This window comes from Corella eumyota, chromosome 4 (assembly GCF_963082875.1).
Source record: "Corella eumyota chromosome 4, kaCorEumy4.1, whole genome shotgun sequence".
In the NCBI taxonomy this organism is placed as follows: domain Eukaryota; kingdom Metazoa; phylum Chordata; class Ascidiacea; order Phlebobranchia; family Corellidae; genus Corella; species Corella eumyota.
The window spans coordinates 15,586,708-15,607,330 of NC_137493.1; the positions used below are offsets into that span (position 1 = coordinate 15,586,708).

General features: G+C 32.5%; 4 protein-coding genes across 4 annotated transcripts; 2 read left to right on the plus strand and 2 right to left on the minus strand.

The window, feature by feature from the left end:
- Positions 1-340: 340 nt before the first annotated feature.
- LOC145750283 (peptidyl-prolyl cis-trans isomerase E-like) lies at positions 341-2,636 on the plus strand. The gene is made up of 10 exons (XM_082566276.1): positions 341-509; positions 596-721; positions 864-907; positions 998-1,085; positions 1,197-1,327; positions 1,405-1,489; positions 1,605-1,693; positions 1,766-1,862; positions 2,020-2,162; positions 2,259-2,636. Exons 1-10 carry the CDS (start codon positions 479-481, stop codon positions 2,325-2,327), a joined length of 903 nt encoding a protein of 300 aa, XP_082422402.1. The 5' UTR covers positions 341-478; the 3' UTR covers positions 2,328-2,636.
- On the minus strand, positions 2,265-8,437 carry LOC145750282 (NSFL1 cofactor p47-like). Its single transcript, XM_082566275.1, has 9 exons — positions 8,298-8,437; positions 7,247-7,301; positions 6,337-6,556; positions 5,749-5,845; positions 5,029-5,187; positions 4,545-4,654; positions 4,339-4,476; positions 3,881-4,036; positions 2,265-2,799 (listed from the first exon to the last, which is right to left on the minus strand). The coding sequence occupies exons 1-9, from the start codon at positions 8,397-8,399 to the stop codon at positions 2,637-2,639; spliced, it is 1,200 nt and encodes a 399-aa protein (XP_082422401.1). The 5' UTR covers positions 8,400-8,437; the 3' UTR covers positions 2,265-2,636.
- Positions 8,438-8,750: 313 nt separating this feature from the next.
- Positions 8,751-10,013, minus strand: LOC145750277 (ras-related protein Rab-34-like). Its single transcript, XM_082566268.1, has one exon. The coding sequence runs from the start codon at positions 9,982-9,984 to the stop codon at positions 9,148-9,150; it is 837 nt and encodes a 278-aa protein (XP_082422394.1). The 5' UTR covers positions 9,985-10,013; the 3' UTR covers positions 8,751-9,147.
- A 6,670-nt stretch (positions 10,014-16,683) lies between these two features.
- Positions 16,684-20,452, plus strand: LOC145750359 (uncharacterized). Its single transcript, XM_082566376.1, has 2 exons — positions 16,684-16,779; positions 16,890-20,452. Exon 2 carries the CDS (start codon positions 16,918-16,920, stop codon positions 19,780-19,782), a length of 2,865 nt encoding a protein of 954 aa, XP_082422502.1. The 5' UTR covers positions 16,684-16,779; positions 16,890-16,917; the 3' UTR covers positions 19,783-20,452.
- Positions 20,453-20,623: the final 171 nt, after the last annotated feature.

The following is a 20,623-nucleotide window of genomic DNA, read 5'->3' on the forward strand; positions in this document are numbered from 1 at the left end:
GCTATAAGTATACATTTTCAGAATGTATAAATTCTCAATCTGTAAATAACATTATTAGCTATGCCTTCATTGGGCATCGAACCTGGGACCTTCTAGTTTTCGAACGTAACAAAACCGTAAAAACTTTGTTTAGCAATTAGCGTCTAAACTAAAATAGAAGCTGTATTAAAATTTTGATATCTGTAAACATATTCAACTATCTTAAAGTAAGAAAACTTTTTTAACTTTAAATTAACCGGCAGCATGTTGTAGTCGGTAGTCGACCGTGTCGTGTTCGAAAAAAGAAAATCAAAAGAAAAACATTGTGCACTTCGCCGACGTCTGACTTCTTACGTGATAATAATACATAACACATGTTGTACAAATTCGTTTAAAATTCGAATATTTTGATGTTAATTTAATCTTATAACCTTGCTAGGTTTTAATAAAATATCTATCCTTAAGTGCAGTGCTTGTATTTTAGCGTATTAGTAAAAATATGACAGCAAATAAGCGTATGATTTACGTTGGTAAGTCGTTATTTTAAACCAAGTAATTTTATACGTTATTTACAGCTATATAACATATATAACTTACCTTGTTTTAAATCTATTAGGTGGTTTGGCTGAAGAAGTAACAGAGAAACTGATTCATTCCGTTTTTATCCCATTTGGAGATATTGTTGACATTAATTTACCTTTGGATTATGAAACAGAAAAGCATAGAGGATTTGCTTTCGTTGGTCAGTTAGTATATTTATAATACAACGTTATAAAAACCAACCTTATAATAAACAAAGTTAATTATGTATCTTACTAAACCAAAAATATTATTAGACACACAGGAATCTAGCTCAATAGGAATTTTTAATCAATTTTTTTTAGAATTTGAGCTTGTTGAGGATGCAAAAGCTGCTATTGATAACATGGTAAAATAATGTTTTAAATTTGTTATATATATATTATGTTTAGTGTAAATACTTTATAATGTACTTGTAAATCTTATTTTTTTATTGTAGCATGAATCAGAAATATATGGACGAACATTAAGAGTGAATACAGCAAAGCCAATGTACACTAAAAAAGAAGGATTACACCATAGGCCTGGTATATTATTCTTTTATGTACTACTATATTACTAGCAAGTCACACTGCTTTTGTGTATAAACACTACTGCTATGATCTTCCCAATATTAAAAAAAAAATATTTTTTTACAGTTTGGGCCGATGAAGAGTGGTTGAAGAAATATGCGATGAAGGAAAATGAAGAAGAGGAAGAGTTAAAAGCCAAGGAGGATGCCGACAAAGATGCGGGGAATGAAACAACAAAAGCAAGAAAAAATCCAAAGGTAATAAACATCTATAACCCTTTACAATTACCATTAAATTTCAAATTTGCAATTGAAATAATATTAAACTTTTTAAGGTATTTATGGACATGAAAATAGGAAGCCAATATACCGGGAGAATATTAATAGAATTGCGAGCAGACGTAGTCCCCCTTACAGCAGGTATACAAAAGCCCTATACTTACCTAAACCAAATTTCAAGGCTAACTAACACGCTATATTATTGTAACATTCATTCAAAATGTCTCAATTTTTTATGCTGATCCGAATATTTTAGAAAATTTCCGCTGCCTGTGTACACATGAAAAAGGTTTTGGTTTCAAGGGGAGCAGTTTCCATCGAATTATTCCGCAATTTATGTGCCAGGTCAGCAGATTTTTACAGATCTTAATAAGTCATTTGAGAACATAGTAGTAATCAGTTTTGTTATATATATAGGGTGGTGATTTTACAAACCATAACGGTACAGGTGGCAAATCAATTTACGGAAGAAAATTTGATGATGAAAATTTTGTTTTAAAACATACTGGACCAGGTGGGTTTAACTAACTTTAAACTTTACCTGAAACAAAATTTGATCTTTTTATGCCCCCTTTCACAGAAAAATCAACTCTAATTTTAAACTATGCCTAATGGAAATATGATAAAGCTCAATTTGAAAAAAAAATAATCTTTTTTGAATTTTTTATAAGGTGCACTTTCCATGGCTAACTCTGGGCCAAACACGAATGGTTCTCAGTTTTTTCTTACAACAGAGAAGACGGATTGGCTCGATGGTAAACACGTTGTGTTTGGGCAAGTAAAAGAAGGATTTGAAGTTGTCAAAAAAATCGAGGTAAGAAAATTAAGTCTTATCAAGAGTACCCATGTATAATAAGAGAATTTAACTTTCTGTTTCCAATATAATATGTACTTATTTATTTCTTTGCAGGCTGTGGGATCTAAAGACGGTAAACCGAGACAAAAAGTTGTTATTTCTGACTGTGGAGAGCTAACGTGAATAGGAAAAATACTGGACTTCAAAATTTAAATGAAATTTTTAGTTCTAAAACTTAAGAACTAATGTATGTTAGAACAAAAACAAAAAAAGTTAAATTTTTTTATGTTTTTTGAACTAGAACGATGGCATTATTTCTAAAATAATGTAAAGTATCCAAAATAAAATTGTTTTTAGAAATTTAAGCAAAACAACAACAAAAATGAACTTTGAATAATGCCGCCAATTTGTTTGCAAATACATGAATTGCACGACTAAAAAGTTCTTTGTTTTTTCTTTAAAACTATAAATTTTTAAATAAAAGTTTTTTGTTTACACAAACTTTTGTACCACTAGTGCATTTAACAGTTTAGCATCCACGAGTGAAATAGTTTCGTCGGATAAAACTTTGTTAGGAAAAGTTGTCATTAAATTAAACGGTCTAGTAGCTTGGTCAGGATTACTATTGATTATAAAACTTCGTATGTCAGATATTCTAAAAATCAATTTTTAAAATTAAAGCTTTATAAGAGTCTACTCCACAGGTTGCATTTTCACTCAATTAGGTATATATGCAACAATAACCGGCAGCGTGGTGTAGTGGTAAGAACACTTGTTACACCACACATGAGGTCAGGGGTTCAATTCTCACTGATTTCATGCTGTAGCGCCCTTGAGTAAGGCGCTATAAACGGTACGAACTCCTACTGAGCGAGCACTTAATCAGCAGCATCATTATTGGGCAATTATAATCTTATCCCAAACTGCCACAGGCAACTTGAGACTGGGTTGGAGTAACTGATGTTACTCTATGTTTAAGTCGCACATTCGACTTTCCCACATCAAGGATAAAGATATACAAAAAAAAAAAAACTTAAAAGGCACATCGCAAATAACAGTTTTTTTTATTTTTACAGCTTTTAGTAAGAAAGTTGTCTACCAAACACTGTTATATATAAATTAGTAGATAAGCCAGTCTTACAGCCAGCATTTTATTAGTCATAATTTGGTCGCACTTCTTAACCAAGATTTGCCTGCAATAATTAACTACACCACTAACATAAATTTTATTTAATTTGTGGGCCAATAAATTAAATATACAAGTAATTATATATATATATATATATATATTTTTTGTATATATCTTTATCCTCGATGTGGGAAGGTCGAATGCGCGACTTAAACATAGAGTAACATCAGTTACTCCGACCCAGTCTTGAGTTGCCTGTGGCAGTTTGGGATATTATAAAGACTATAATTGTCAAGTGATTATGCTGCTGATCAAGTGCTTGCTCAGCAAAAGTTCATACCGTTTATAGCGCCTTACTCAAGGACACTACAGCATGGGAGCAGTTGGGATCGAACCCTCGACCTCATGTGTGGTGTAGCAAGTGTTCTTACCACTACACCACGCTGCTGGTCAATATTGTCAGAATACATATTTTGTCCACTAAGCTCAAAAAAAAATTAATTTAAAAATTCTCCTGCCTTATTTTAAATAGGGCTACCTAAATACTGCACATACATATAACTACATACCAAAACTTAATGTATAAAAACTAAGAGAAATAACTTACCTATGGGATTGGTTGAATTTTTGTTTAATTCGCTTTCCATCTGCAAGTCGAATCTGAATGGTTGTCGTTGGTTCGTTGTCGTTTACTATAACTGGGGGATCGACAGAAGTTGATGCAGTGGCTGTTGTTGAATTTGATTCAAAACTAGGGGCCGGACTGTTAAAAAAAAGGGACTTGGATCAAAAAATACTTCCAAAAATGGTATTTTACTTAAATATGATAAAAAAACTCTAAAATTCAGTTAATTTTCTTAAGTTTTCCATGTATATATGTTGTATAATAAACTATTTTGATAAAACCTAATGTTTGGTTGTGTTTGGCTTAATAAGTTCCTTTTACAGCTATGCTTTTTAAGTGCCATTCTGGAAAGTTGGCAGGACTTTAATAATGTTGAAGCAGTGGGCATCGAACCCAGTACCTCATTTAGTAATTTCTTGTCAGTGATTTGATGATCTTACCTTCCTAATACATTTCCTTCCCCAGAAAAAACTTTGAGCTTCTTCTTCGGAGCTTTAAACTCCTCTTCCTTGTGGTCCTCCATGTCCACATGGACTTCCCCTCCCTTTGCTAACTGGATCAACTCTCGTGGAATTTGTCTAAAAATTAAAAAAAATAATTTAACATTTTTTTGAAATTCAAAAATTTTCCAGTAAATTTTTGTTACCCTCTTTTTATGCTGTTCAAAAATTCTTCATTAGCGGGATCGTGGAAATCTCTTAGTGGGCCACCATCAACCGAAAACCCATTTTTCCAAAGTCTTAGAATTATGTTAACCTAGAAAAATATATATAACAATTTTTAATTACTAAACTTTTAATATATGGGTCATATTTTGTAAAATAAAGTCAAGGGTAAAATGTGGTTGCAGTACTACCTTTCTTTAATAAATTATTAATATTTCGAAAATAGATCTGTTTCAAAACTATTTCTAAATGGGTCTTTTGTTTAAACATATCTTTAATTATATTTGTAGTAGGGTTATTAGGAAATTCTCTTAAATTACCCCTCTAAAATTACCCCCTCTGAATTTTCTTAAATTACCCTACTTTAAACCTAAATGGGTCTTGTACTTTCTCTTCTAAATTAAAAAGGGGGTTAATAGGGAACCCCCGAAAGTATCCCATTTTTAAACATAAAAAACTGCTTACTGGGGCCTTGTCGGCGGGGTTTTCTTTTCCTGGAACAAACTCGGATCGATCCTCTGTTGCCCCCAGTTTGTATCCTCCTCCAGAAAAGAATTTGCTCGGTTTTGCTCTCTCTTTACTCCTCGTACTCTCATCAACTGTCTCCGCACCATGCTCTTTAGCCTAAAGAAATGTTGAAAAAATTAAAATATTTTTTTATAAAAATCGTGAGTCATTGGCGTTAAGGATACAATAACAAAAAAATACATAATCTATATATTTATGGAGTTTAGTGGACCATATATTATTCAGGTATGTCCAACTTAAAGCTCTAAAAAATAAATAAAACAGCCATCTGTGGCGCATGTGTAAATTATTGCAGGCAAATATTAGTTGAGAGTTGCAACCATATTACAACAATTAAAAACCCGACTATAGGGTAAGCTATTGACTAAAAGAAAAAATTGTAAACTTCTGGAAGCCTAATTTAAATTTGAAGTTTTACACACAAGTTTATATTGTAATTCATTTTAAATGTTTAGAGAAAAAGTATTTGTCTGTTAAAAAATTTAATTAGTAATATTATTGAGACCTTGGAAAAAAAAAATAAAAAATTTCAAAAAAAATTAAAAAAAAAAAAAAATTTCTTCAAGTTAAAGTTTTACACAGTTATTATATAAAAACTTTATATAGGCCTATTTAAAAACTTTGGCTTGTAACTTTTTTAGAATATTAGAACATTACCTCCTTGAATAAACTTTTAGTAATCTCAGCACTTGTTTTCTTCCTTGGAGGACCAACAATTAATTCCCCACTCTGCTCCGAACCTCCAGCATAAAATCTAATAAAATTAATTAACAATTAAATATAAAAATTCAACATTTCATGTAGCAATAAAAATGAATTGAAAACAAGTGTTTTTAAATTATTTATTAGTATATATATAATTAGAAAATAGTGTACCACAAAAAAACATGAAAAATTTCTATTTTTAAGTAAGGCATTAATATTTTATTAATAATTAGTTTTCTTCTAGGCATAGTTTGGAATAAAGGCAACTTATTAAGCGAAACTTAATGGAATTTAAATGAGAAACTTAATTTTTTTTGTAGAATTATATAAATTTTTTTGTTTAAATAACTTTCAAAAAATTTTAAAATATCAAAAAAAATTCGGATAATCTTCACTTAAAAACAACATCAGTTTAGAACTTGTGAAGTATTTTAATTAAAGTAAATAATGCTACTGTACTTAAACTTTTGTAAAATTTATTTTAAAAACTACCGAAACTAAAAAAAAATTGTAAAAAAATTTAGAAAGATTTTGACTTACTCCTGCCCTTCTTCTTCATCACTTGCTATCTCTCTTTCCTCTTCCTTAAAATCATGGATCGAGGCAAACTTGGAAGAAGATCTCGTGCTTCTGGTTGGTTTTCCAGATGGTGTAAGTTTGTTATTTGATCGAGTGGATGGTTTATTTTCACTGGTTTCCATGAATTCGTCATCATGGTCGCTGTCATGGTATCCTGGTTCGAAATCAGCATCTTCATTTTCTGAAAAAAAAATTACCAAATTTTTTTTTAATTTAATTCAAAAAACTCTTTAATATAAATTACAACCAAGCAAATTACTTGAATAATTTTTTTTTTTAAATATTTTAGTTTTTATTAATTTGCAATATTTTTAATATTAAATCATCTATATATAAATGTTATTACATTAATCTTTTAAAGCTATCTCATAAGTTAATGGAAGTTATATTAAAATGGCATAAGGTTATAAACATGATCTAAAATAAATTAATATTCTTTATTAGTCATGTCGTGTTGCTTGTTAAGATGCGAATTTAATTAAACCGGCAGCGTGGTGTGGTGGTAAGAACACTAGCTACACCACACATGAGGTCGAGGGTTCAATCCCCACTGATCTTATGCTGTAGCGCCCTTGGGTAAGGCGCTATAAACGGTACGAACTCCCGCTGAGCTATCACCAAATCAGCAGCATAATTACTGGGCAATTATAATCTATAATATCCCAAACTGCCACAGGCAACTCGAGACTGGGTCGGAGTAACCGATATTACTCTATGTTTAAGTCGCGCATTCAACTTTCCCACATCGAGGATAAAGATATATACGAAAAAATAAATAAATAAATAAAAGCGATTTAAAGTTTCCAAATTTTGGTAGGTTATAATAAAAAAGGTCAAGAAATAAAATAAATTTTAAAAATTAGGAATTTACCTTCTTCGTTTGGCATAGCAGCTCCTCCAGTATCATAGAAACTGCTTAAAGCCACCTTAAACAAATAAAAAAACTTGAATATTAATGCACAAAAACATATAGTACATAAATATATACCGGCAGCGTGGTGTAGTGGTAAGAACACTTGCTACACCACACATGAGTTCATGATTTCAATCCCCACTGATCTCATGATGTAGCGACCTTGAGTAAGGCGCTATAAACGGTATGAACTCCTGCTAAACCAGCACCTAATCAGCAGCATAATTACCGGGCAATTATAATCTATAATATCCCAAAATGCCACAGGCAACTCAAGACTGGGTCGGAGTAGCTGATGTTACTCTATGTTTAGGTCGCGCATTCGACCTTCACACATCAAGGATAAAGATTTAAGGATAAAGATTTATACATAAAAAAAAATATACATATTAAAATTAATGTAGATTGTTACATTGTACTTTATAGGCTTGGAAAACCACAGAAGCAGTAGCCCACTTACTTTAACTATTGTTAAATACATATGCGAGAGATTTTACAGAATTGTGTGGTTAGGTTACCACAAAAATGTAAACGGTAAAACTGCCTAGTAACAATAACTATATACAAAACCTGCTTTCAACCAACAATTACAATGGTTTATTACTAGGGAATTTCCACACAATGTGTAGCCTATAAGAAAAAATATTTGGATAGTGCCATTGCCAAAAACTATAGAAAAAAAATGATAAATAGTGTCTAATACAAAACCCAGGCATACTTGATTATATTATAGTTAAATTGGGCCATAATTTATTTATACAAATAATGCTTTAATACCAGCACCAATTTAATTAGCTTAGACATGATAGAAATCTTTAAAATAGGAAAAAATTATGTAAACTAGCCCCCCATACCAACATTTTAATTGCTATAAAATGAACTTAATTCTAAATAATAAATTTATCTAAATTGTATTCCTATAAAATGAATATATATATTGCCTACTTAGCTTTATTTTATGTCAAGAACACACTGTCTAAAAAACTGAGTTTGACAATTATTAACTTACTGGTAATTGCCATCTTGCACTTTCAAGATAAAATCTCGCTCTTTCCTCAGTTGTATCAGCTATTCCTCGAAACTGGGATATCATTTCTTCTTGATTATCCATTTTTTACAATTATTAATTTTTCCTAGTTTTTTTTTATCTAAAATTAAAACAATGTGTAAGTTAACAATGTGTAGAAAGAATAATTAGTACATTAAATGTAGCAACAAAATATGAATATCACAATAAAATATACCGATTTGCAAATGAAAAAAATAACAGGTTATAACTTGAAAACTAGCTAAAGAAATTTTTATTTGCAAACTTAACTGTTTTTATAAAACCTATAAACAAATATTTTACAAAACTTTTTTGCACTTTTTTTATTTTTCTAATTTTGATTACTACTTTTTAGCAATATTATAAACCTAAATTATATACATTTAATACATAATTTTTAAAGAAGATGGCAAGTTCTAATGATCAATTAAACAGCAGCAAAAAACAAAAACTATATATATGCTATATTAAAAATGGACAAAATATTCAAATAACAAAATACATTCTTAAAATAAAAACATAGTACCTTATTATATGACACTAAACAGTAAATAAAAAAAAGTAGATCAAATGCTACGTAAAAAATACAGAATTGTATTTAACAGTGGGCATGTACAGTAATAAAAAGTAATAATTAAATAAAAAATCGAGTCTTTTTGCCATCAATATTAAAAATATATATTGTAATAATAAAAATTAATTTACGGAAAATTATTTACAATAAACAAGTAACAAAGATTTGTAAGCAACGAAACATTAAAAATTTTGATTAGTCCAAACTTAATCTCATTTTATTTGAAATTGAACTTCTTTAAACCTTGCAACAAGAACTTTTTTCAACTCGTTTTTCGGTCCCGTTCTGCTTGTTTAAACTTACGATATTACCATCTCCAATCTGCTTTGAAGCTATAGAATGTCTGTTTTCAAGGTCTTTCATAATCAAACGCTCGAACGACAACGAAGCAACTCGCGAAAAAAACTCTTTTACGTTTTCGCCGCTTTTAGAAGACAATCCCCAATATTCTGCATTCAATTTATTAGCAACTTTGATCGCTTCTCTTTCTACTTCACGATATGTTGCCGGTGGTAAAAGATCCTTTTTTGTCCCGACAAGAAACAACAGAAGATTGCCGTGGTTGCTGTTTTCCTTGTACGCCTTTTTCAACCATTCTTCAGCATTGTCCAAGGTGTTTATACTAGTTACATCAAACACAATGGTAACAATGTTAGCACCTCTGTAATAAGCTGCTGCTATACACTGAAACCTTTCCTGACCTGCTGTGTCCCACATTTGCAGTGTAAAGGGGTTGTTTAAAATTTCAAACCGTTCAACTTCAAAATCGACGCCGATTGTTGCCTTGTAGTCTCTGTCAAAGGATTTACGGCAAAAACGATTCACCAATGAAGTTTTTCCCACCCCCATATCACCAATGATTATCATTTTACAGATTTTTAACCCGACGTTGCGAGTACGCTCACTGGTACATGCTTGACGGACTCTCGGATCAAAATCATATTTGTCGTCGATTTGAGCATCGTTGTGTAGGGCTTGTTGAAATGTTGTTAAGACACGGTCGCTATGTATTTGCATTACTCTTTCATGAGATTTCATTTTAAGAAAATTTTTAAAATCAATTTCAATTAACATAACAATAATCTGTAAGCAAAAAATATAAAATAAAATTAACTAAAAACACCTGAGACTATTAAATAAAACAGCTATAACATGGTCAACTAACAGTAACTTGTCTTCCTTTATTACTAATCTCTCTTCATTTAAATATATAACATCATTTTTAATCAGCTGTTTTACTTCAGAATTGTCACCAAAATCCTCTAGAAGAGTTCTTCCATTTGTTGCAAGCAACCAAGTGTTATTATCAAGCCCTTGGGTTGAGTTAAGAGACAGAAATATAAGTTCTTCCTGCCATTGTGTATTGGATAACAAATGTTTTATAGGTTTCATAGGATTTTTAAGCCAATTTTCATGGTCAGTTATTTCTTTAAACCCAATTCTTTGTGTTAAGTTTGTATTTTGTTTAGATATTATTCTGGTTATAGCACCGGGTCCGATACCAATAAACTGCTTGCCCTTCCACTTGAAAATGTTCATTTTACTTCTGGCATTTTCATTCAAAGCAAAGCTACACAAACCATAACAATTAAAATTGTTCTTTTTAAGGATATCAGCAGCATAATTATAGGTTCCATAACCTTCTTTACTAAGATTTTTGGTGTAATTATTTGAATATATATCATCACATTCTTCTATAGTGATATGGCTTACGCCACTTTTTATACAGTTTTCTAACAGATTTTTTAACTTGATTTTAGTAAGATTGGGTGAATTGTACGTTACATCAACAGCCATTTGAAATCCAATATCAACGAAACATTTAATTGCATTAAAAACCTCTTTTTTGTTTGAAGAACATAAATCAGATGGAGTAATACATATTCTGTTAATACCCATATTTTTTAATAAAAAAGGGCTTGATTTTAATAAGCATAAAGGCGGTATTTCTAATGTTATTTGTGCATCAGTTACCAACATTTTACTTATATTAGTTAACATTTTATTTATAAAAATGCCAGAAGATTGGTCAACTGATGATACATAAACAGATGTAATTTTAGTAGCAGAAGAATAACTTAATTGATGCTTTAAATTATTTTTATAAATTTGTGCGAGTTTTTGTTTTTTATAGTGAGACTTGAATGGAAGATTTAAAAACAACGTCGCTTCGGTTAAGAAGGACTGCGTTAAACTAGTTAACTTTGAAAACTGCATTTCTCTGTATTTTAATAAATTGAAATTATTAAAAAAAAGCTATAAACGATTTAACCAAAATAATATGAAAATAAATTAGATAGATAAACATGCTAAACTAATTTTTATAATTTTAATAACGTCTTCAATTTATATAAATTTACCGCAAACAACAAGTATTTAATAAACAAAAGACTGTAAACCACTTACTTCTATACCAACTTGTTAATATCTAAACATCATTGGCAATAAACTGTTTTTAACACTTTACCTTATCAGAAATTGACGCACAGAAAGGTTTTTGGATGGCTCGACTTTAAAAAATTGGGAGTTAAAAGCTCGATTCTTAACTGTGTGTTCAATTTTATAAAGCGAATATCTTTCCCACGAGAAACTAACTACATTTTTTCATTAAGTTTGGACGTCAATGCGGACATTTTTAAAAAGTAATCATGGACACAAATGATAAGAAACCAAATATTATGATACAGAAAAATTCAAAATCAGAGTTTCCAACTTATAACGAACATTTAGAAAATTTAGTTCAGAGACAATTTAAATACATCTTTTTTATTTAAAAAATTAACTGAAGTTTACCTTTTTATATAAACAAATATGCCTTATGTAATAACTTAAACCTTAGTTATATTATATAAAAGGCCATCAAACACTATATATGGCTTTTATATTTATTTAAATTAAACATTTTGCTATTAATATAACTGCTTTTTGCGGCAACTTAACCATGTTTTAAAAATAAGAAATTACTTGTTACAAATAGGTGAGCATGTAAGAAAACAGCACAAAGTTCAGGATAACTTTGTTGTATCATACTAATATAGCATAAACTGTATCAAAAAAGACAACAAGTTAAGCTTTATATCTGTTTTATTTAAAGAGTTATTAGGAGTAGCCTAAAGGCTTAGTTTTTTAACATTTGTAAATGTAAAAATGTTATGTTTTGTATGTACTACAGAAAGACAATTCTTTTGAGTAAAAAACAGACGCTTTGTGTAACATATCTTGTAATTTAATAGCATGCGAAAACAGACAATTTCTTACGGAACTAGTTCATGAATGACTGCATTTCTATAGAATTGTTTTTCGATTATTTGTAAATACATTCTTCACTAAGGTAGTTTTATAACTAAATTAATTTAAATGTAACTTTTAGTCTTTTAGTTACATATAAAATTGTACGTGTTGTATAGAAATATAAAGTTTATTGGAAACTCTGATATTATTACTCAAAATAGCTTAACAATTGGGGTTTAGGTGATTTCCCGAGTTGAAATTCACCCATGTGTGAATTCCAGTTCAAAAATCTGTTTAACAAAAGCTGGTTTTATGTTTCAATAGACTCTAGTTCCCTTAGTTTCGTGACATATAATAAAATCAAATTTTACAGTCATAAATAATGTATAATGTAAAGAATTTCTTTAGCCCATAGATAAAGGTAATTTGATAGGAAAAGTGAATAGGTGTATTATTTACTTGCGTCATCAGGCTGTAACTAAAAAAAAAGCTTATTTAAAGAAGCATAAACTATTCAAATCATATGTTTTAGTTTTTTACAAGCAGCAGAGCGTTAAGTAATGTCTGTGGAACGCGAATTAGAAATAGCTGACGAATTTTTCTCGAATTGCGAAAATGTGGACGGAAAATTAATAGAAGCTAAAAATAAGAAACAAGATTCTGCAAGATGCTTGCAAGAATTGGGCAAGATATATTTGAAAAGAGTTGACATTCCAAGCGAAGAATGGGAGCAAAAAAGAAACCTTATCAAAGCGGCCGGGCTTTTTTTCGCGGCCAAAAGCCGGACCAAACTAACTGTAGGTCTGGAAAGCAATATCGATCAACTTTGGACTCAACTAATGATCAAAAGTAAGGCTACAAATAATGATATTTCCTTAACAAGCATCACTTCTAGCGTTATAGACCAAGTTAAATCATTGAGGGATTCGGTAGGTAAAGATCTTAAAGCTATCGAACAAATTAAAGCCTATTACAACGTTCCTGTAAAAGAATGTGAAAAAATAGACCAAGTGTTTTCTCTATTGACTAAAATCAATAATAGCTATGTTGAAATCATGCGATTCATTGCTGAAAATTGCACGAAGATTTTGTTGGGCGATCAGAAGTTTTACAAGTTTGCTATACTTGCTCTTGGGTCTTTGTCACGTACAGAAGGCACTCATTACTCGGATTTTGAGAATATTATTCTTTTGGATAATTCAATTCCGAAAAGCGAGTTAGAATTTGCCGCGGAAAAGTGCCGTTGGTTGTCAGTTATCTTTCAAGTTATTCTACTCAGCATTTGCGAGTCTCCTATTGGCTTACTTGGCATCAAACCGCTCAATAAAACCGAAAATCCCAAGTACTACGATGTCTTTACAAAATGTGGTATCCAATTTGACAGCAACACCCCGACCTCTAGCGTATTCCCGTTGGGGCCAGAACGACCGCAAGGTGACATCAGCGGGGAGTTAATACGCACAGTAAGAGAAATGGCAAATTTACTGGACAGTGAAATACAAAAAAAACAAAAAACATTGGTAAAGAACAGCTACCATCTCTCTGAAGCGTTAGCCAATTCGATTTTTGTTTTCGGATGTGAAGAGTTGGCTGAACAATACCAAAAAGCAGTTCATAGAATACTAGGTGACAAACGGGCAAAAAAGAAGTACCTAAAAACAATGCGGAACTCTTTGTATCAGTTTGACACTGTAAATGAAATAACAATCAGCGGGGAACATGAAAATATCAAAACGATTCTCTATCGCCATACCCTGCTTATTAACTTCTTTGGATGCTACAACGGCGTACACTTAAACCAAACGACTTCTATTCTAGACGAGCTTGTAAAAAAGGGAATTATAAATACCCAGGCTTGTCACAATCTTAAGTATGCGCTTGCAGTTATCTGCGAAATTCGACTTCGCGCATTTGAGCAGGCTAAGGAGCAAGTACCGGATGTTAAAAAGGTGACCGAAAGAGATGGTGAAGTGATCTCGGGTATGGTAGAACTAGTCGGGGAAACGAGCATCGTCGACACATTTCGCATTTGCAACTCTTTGTGGAACGCTCTGTTGCCTATACTACTAGGAATTGAAAATAATAATAGCCTTTTGGGGTATTCTTTAAGAGAGGAAAGTAATTATATCGACATGGTTCTTTTAACCTCGCTGGGGTTAGATAACAATCGTTCAGATTATGGACCAACTTTACAGTTAAACCAGAAGTTCAAGTACCCTTATCTTCAACCAGTTTTACTGGATTTCGCAAAGTATGCAAAGTTGGTGTCAGTTGTACTGCTAAAGTTCATCAAAAACATGGTAAAGGTAGGTAATGCACGAAATAGTCGACTTCAAACGGATAGTCCGCTAGAAAATCTTCGCCTGGCTAAAGACTCGGTGATAAGGGAGGCCAATCGCTGCAACGACGCCCTTATTAAACGAAATCAGCAACCTTCCAATCCAATGTCGACCTACGATATCGCAAAAAGCATGTTCTGTGATTTACAGCCCAGCGAAATGACGTCAGAGATACGCTCTTTAGTTCGTTTATTAGAAACATTTAAACACGTGGTCACACCGAATTTTCAAGACAATACCGTCGTGAAGGCTTTTCCTGAAATGGGTTACTTTATTTACAGTAATGCACAATTCACCACACTGTTAAGAAAAATTCTATCTGAAAATAGAAAACAAACTGACCCTGAAAAATATGAGGCACTACAGCTTGAATTAGACCAACTTTTAGACGTATTGGGTAGTCTGAAATCAGTCATGGTGGCACTTTCAGAGCAGCCTTTTAACGGGATCTTGTCATTTGCATTTGATTCTCTTGTTAATAAACGCCAAATAAGAAACGGTATGTTCTCATTCGACGGCCTTATTACAGGTTTAGAGGCGTGGGCTCCGCGTGTAGATAAAGCTAGAAAACATTTCTTGTCTTCGTCAATTGAAAAACGAATTTTATCTCTAAATGACTTAGACAGTGTTACCGGAGTTACGCTTATGATTGACGACTGGTCTTTTCTGATGGTTAAGTTTGCCAAGGTCTTTGTAAAGGACGTCGACCTAGCTGTTGCCGATATCTACATTGCAAAAGCTCAGCATTTTAACAAAGTTCAAATGTATAGGGAGGTAGAAGATTTAACAACTCAGGCGCTTACAATACGACAATCCCACCTTTGTGCTGAAAACAGCCAGCACCGAGACATTGAATCTGCTATGGAAGATATTGCGATTTCGTTGTTCAACCAAACCAAATACATAAAGGCAAAGCAAGCATTTGAAAAGCAACTGGAATACCATCTCAAAGTTTTAAAAAATGATCATCATTCAACAACAGATTTTGTGGAGAAGAATATTGGCTGGCAAACGAAATGTGACAAGGCACTAATAGAAGCAGAACAGGACGGAGAATACGATTTGGTGGATGAGGACTTGGATTAGTGCTTGAGTTCTTAAAATACAGTTTCTATTGCCCAATATAATAAAGTTTACCTTTTTAAGTCCCCTCTAATTTAGTCGCACTAAATAAATGCTAATTTTTAAATTTATTGTATAGGGTAAAAATAGAAGATTGAGTATATGATTTATTAAGTATATGATTTATTATTTAAAGTATTTTTGTTTTAATTATTGTAATACTTCCCTTTTCTTACCTATTGTATGTATATAGTTAATAAACATGATGCTTATATAATGTCCTTGTCATATACAAATGTGTTTCATTAATCCTTTACTTTTACATATAACCGTTAACTTACCTATATTTTGATAACTGCACTAACCAAGCCGTATATATATAATTTTGTTAACTATGTAATTATATTTGCCAACTTTTACCTAATATTATATAGTGTTTTTGCGCTTCAATAAAAATAAAAAATATAGTATTTTTTATTTAAATTTTAGTCAGTTATTATAACAATATTTCGCCATACTAGACAGGAAAATAGCTTTTAATCTTATGCATTTGTTAGTAAAATATTTAAAAATAATAACAACTAACCGGCAGCGTGGTGTAGTGGTAAGAACACTTGTTACACCACAAAAGAGGTCGTGGGTTTAATCCCCGCTGCTCTCATGCTGTAGTGCCTTAGAGTAAGGCGCTATAAACGGTTTGAACTCCTGCTGAGCCAGGACTTAATCAGCAGCATAATTATCGGGCAATTATAATATAATATTCTAAACTGCCACAGGTAACTCGAGACTGGGTCGGAGTAACTGATGTTACTCTATGTTCAAGTCTGCATTTCTATAGAATGACTGCATTTCTATGACTGCATTTCTATAGAATTGTTTTTCGATTATTTGTATATACATTCTTCGCTAAGGTAATTTTATAACTAAATCAATTTAAATGTAAATTTTAGTCTTTTAGTTACATATAAAATTGTACGTGTTGTCTTAGAATATAAAGTTTATTGAAAACCCTGATGTTATTACCCAAAATTGCTTAACAATTGGGGTTTAGGTGATTTCCCGAGTTGAAATTCACCCATGTGTGAATTCCAGTTCAAAAATCTGTTTAACAAAAGCTGGTTTTATGGTTCAATAGACTCTAGTTCCCTTAGTTTCGTGACATATAATAAAATCAAATTTTACTGTTATAAATAATGTATAATGTAAAGAATTTCTTTAGCCCAAAGATAAAAAAAAGGTAATTTGATAGAAAAAGTAAATAGGTGTATTATTTACTTGCGCCATCAGGCTGTAACTAAAAAACAGCTTATTTAAAGAAGCATAAACTATTCAAATCATATGTTTTAGTTCTTTACAAGCAGCAGAGCGTTAAGTAATGTCTGTGGAACGCGAATTAGAAATAGCTGACGAATTTTTCTCGAATTGCGAAAATGTGGACGGAAAATTAATAGAAACCGAAAATAATAAACAAGATTCTGCAAGATGCTTGCAAGAATTGGGCAAAATATATTTGAAAAGAGTTGACATTCCAAGCGAAGAATGGGAGCAAAAAAGAAACCTTATCAAAGCGGCCGGGCTTTTTTTCGCGGCCAAAAGCCGGGACGAACAATCTGCTGGTCTGGAAAGCAATATCGATCAAGTTTGGACTCAACTTTTGATCAAAAGTAAGGCTACAAATAATGATATTTCCTTAACAAGCATCACTTCTAGCGTTATAGACCAAGTTAAATCATTGAGGGATTTAGTAAGTGAAGATCTTAACACTATCGAACAAATTAAAGCCTATTACAACGTTCCTGTAAAAGAATGTGAAAAAATAGACCAAGTGTTTTCTCTATTGACTAAAATCAATAATAGCTATGTTGAAATCATGCGATTCATTGCTGAAAATTGCACGAAGATTTTATTGGGCGATCAGAAGTTTTACAAGTTTGCTATACTTGCTCTTGGATCTTTGTCCCGTACAGAAGGCACTCATTACTCGGATTTTGAGAATATTATTCTTTTGGATAATTTAATTCCGAAAAGCGAGTTAGAATTTGCCGCGGAAAAGTGCCGCTGGTTGTCAGTTATCTTTCAAGTTATTCTACTCAGCATTTGCGAGTCTCCTATCGGCTTACTTGGCATCAAACCGCTCAATAAAACCGAAAATCCCAAGTACTACGATGTCTTTACAAAATGTGGTATCCAATTTGACAGCAACACCCCGACCTCTAGCGTATTCCCGTTGGGGCCAGAACGACCGCAAGGTGACATCAGCGGGGAGTTAATACGCACAGTAAGAGAAATGGCGGATTTACTAGACAGTGAAATACAAAAAAAACAAAAAACATTGGTAAAAAACAGCTACCATCTCTCTGAAGCGTTAGCCAATTCGATTTTTGTTTTCGGATGTGAAGAGTTGGCCTCACAATACCAAAACGCAGTTCATAGAAGACTAGGTGACAAACGCGCGAAAAAGAAGTACCTAAAAACAATGCGGAACTCTTTGTATCAGTTTGACACTGTAAATGAAATAACAATCAGCGGAGAACATGAAAATATCAAAACGATTCTCTATCGCCATACCCTGCTTATTAACTTCTTTGGATGCTACAACGGCATACACTTTAACAAAACCACTTCTATTCTAGAGGAGCTTGTAAAAAGGGGAATTATAAATACCCAGGCTTGTCACAATCTTAAGTATGCGCTTGCAGTTATCTGCGAAATTCGACTTCGCGCATTTGAGCAGGCTAAGGAGCAAGTACCGGATGTTAAAAAGGTGACCGAAAGAGATGGTGAAGTGATCTCGGGTATGGTAGAACTAGTCGGGGAAACGAGCATCGTCGACACATTTCGCATTTGCAACTCTTTGTGGAACGCTCTGTTGCCTATACTACTAGGAATTGAAAGTAATAATAGGCTTTCGGGGTATTCTTTAAGAGAGGAAAGTAATTATATCGACATGGTTCTTTTAACCTCGCTGGGGTTAAATAACAATCGTTCAGATTATGGACCAACTTTACAGTTAAACCAGAAGTTCAAGTACCCTTATCTTCAACCAGTTTTACTGGATTTGGCAAAGTATGCAAAGTTGGTGTCAGTTGTACTGCTGAAGTTCACCAAAAACATGGTAAAGGTAGGTAATAAACGAAATAGTCGACTGCAAACGGATAGTCCGCTAGAAAATCTTCGCCTGGCTAAAGACTCGGTGATAAGGGAGGCCAATCGCTGCAACAAGGCGCTTATTAAACGAAATCAGCAACCTTCCAATCCAATGTCGACCTACGATATCGCAAAACGCATGTTCTGTGATTTACAGCCCAGCGAAATGACGTCGGAGATACGCTCTTTAGTTCGTTTATTAGAAACATTTAAACACGTGGTCACACCGAATTTTCAAGACAATACCGTCGTGAAGGCTTTTCCTGAAATGTGTTACTTTATTTACAGTAATGCACAATTCACCACACTGTTAAGAAAAATTCTAACTGAAAATAGAAAACAAACTGACTCTGAAAAATGTGAGGCACTACAGCTTGAATTAGACCAACTTTTAGACGTATTGGGTAGTCTGAAATCAGTCATGGTGGCACTTTCAGAGCAGCCTTTTAACGGAATCTTGTCACTTGCATTTGATTCTCTTGTTAATAAACGCCAAATAAGAGACGGTATGTTCTCATTCGACGGCCTTATTACATATTTAGAAGCGTGGGCTCCGCGTGTAGATAAATCTAGAAAACATTTCTTGTCTTCGTCAATTGAAAAACGAATTTTATCTCTAAATGACTTAGACAGTGTTACCGGAGTTACGCTTATGATTGACGACTGGTCTTTTCTGATGGTTAAGTTTGCCAAGGTCTTTGTAAAGGACGTCGACCTAGCTGTTGCCGATATCTACATTGCAAAAGCTCAGCATTTTAACAAAGTTCAAATGTATAGGGAGGTAGAAGATTTAACAACTCAGGCGCTTACAATACGACAATCCCACCTTTGTGCTAAAAACAGCCAGCACCACCGAGACATTGAATCTGCTATGGAAGGTATTGCGATTTCGTTGTTCAACCAAACCAAATACATAAAGGCAAAGCAAGCATTTGAAAAGCAACTGAAATACCGTCTCAAAGTTTTTAAAAATCATCATTCAACAACAGATTTTGTGGAGAAGAATATTGGCTGGCAAACGAAATGTGACAAGGCACTAATAGAAGCAAAGCGAGATGGTGAATACGAATTGGTGGATGAGGACTTGGATTAGTTCTTAAGTTTTTTTTGTTTTTTTTGTATATCTTTTTATCCTCGATGTGGGAAAGTCAAATGCTCGACCTAAACATAGAGTAACATCAGTTACCCCGACCCAGTCTCGAGTTGCCTGGGGCAGTTTGGGATATTATAGAATATAATTGCCCAGTAATTATGCTGCTGATTAAATGCTGGCTCAGCAGGAGTTTATACCGTTTATAGCGCCTTACTTAAGGACGCTACAGCATGAGATCAGTGGGGATTGAACCCAAAACCTCATGGTGGTGTAGCAAGTGTTCTTACCACTACACCACGCTACGGGTTAAGTTATTAAAATACAGTTTCTATTTCCCAATATAATAAAGTTTACCTTTTTTTTAAGTCGCGCTAACTTGGTCGCACTGAATAGTTGCTAATTTTTAAATTTATTGTTTAGGGTAAAAATAGAAGATTAATGTTATTACGATTTAATAGTGTAAAGTATTTTTGTTTTACTTATTATATTATTTCTTTTCTTACCTATTGTATGTATATAGTTAATAAACATGATGCTTATATAATGTCCTTGTCATATACAAATGTGTTTCATTAATCCTTTACTTTTACATATAACCGTTAACTTACCTATATTTTGATAACTGCACTAACCAAGCCGTATATATATAATTTTGTTAACTATGTAATTATATTTGCCAACTTTTACCTAATATTATATAGTGTTTTTGCGCTTCAATAAAAATAAAAAATACAGTATTTTTTTATTTAAATTTTTAGTCAGTTATTATTACAATATTTCGCCATGCTAGACAGGAAAATAGCTTTTAATCTTATGCATTTGTTAGTAAAATATTTAAAAA

Excerpts from the sequence above, each read along its gene's own strand:
- LOC145750282 (XM_082566275.1), bottom strand. The coding sequence starts at position 8,399 with ATGGATAATCAAGAAGAAATGATATCCCAGTTTCGAGGAATAGCTGAT. Across the intron at positions 6,557-7,246 it reads TGCTATGCCAAACGAAGAAG|AAAATGAAGATGCTGATTTC; the intron begins GTAAATTCCTAA and ends TTTTTTTTTCAG. Across the intron at positions 4,037-4,338 it reads GAAGGAAATGTATTAGGAAG|TCCGGCCCCTAGTTTTGAAT; the intron begins GTAAGATCATCA and ends TTTTTTTAACAG.
- LOC145750277 (XM_082566268.1), bottom strand. The coding sequence starts at position 9,984 with ATGTTAATTGAAATTGATTTTAAAAATTTTCTTAAAATGAAATCTCAT.
- LOC145750359 (XM_082566376.1), top strand. The coding sequence starts at position 16,918 with ATGTCTGTGGAACGCGAATTAGAAATAGCTGACGAATTTTTCTCGAAT.
- LOC145750283 (XM_082566276.1), top strand. The coding sequence starts at position 479 with ATGACAGCAAATAAGCGTATGATTTACGTTG. Across the intron at positions 1,328-1,404 it reads AAGCAAGAAAAAATCCAAAG|GTATTTATGGACATGAAAAT; the intron begins GTAATAAACATC and ends AAACTTTTTAAG. Across the intron at positions 1,863-2,019 it reads TTTAAAACATACTGGACCAG|GTGCACTTTCCATGGCTAAC; the intron begins GTGGGTTTAACT and ends ATTTTTTATAAG.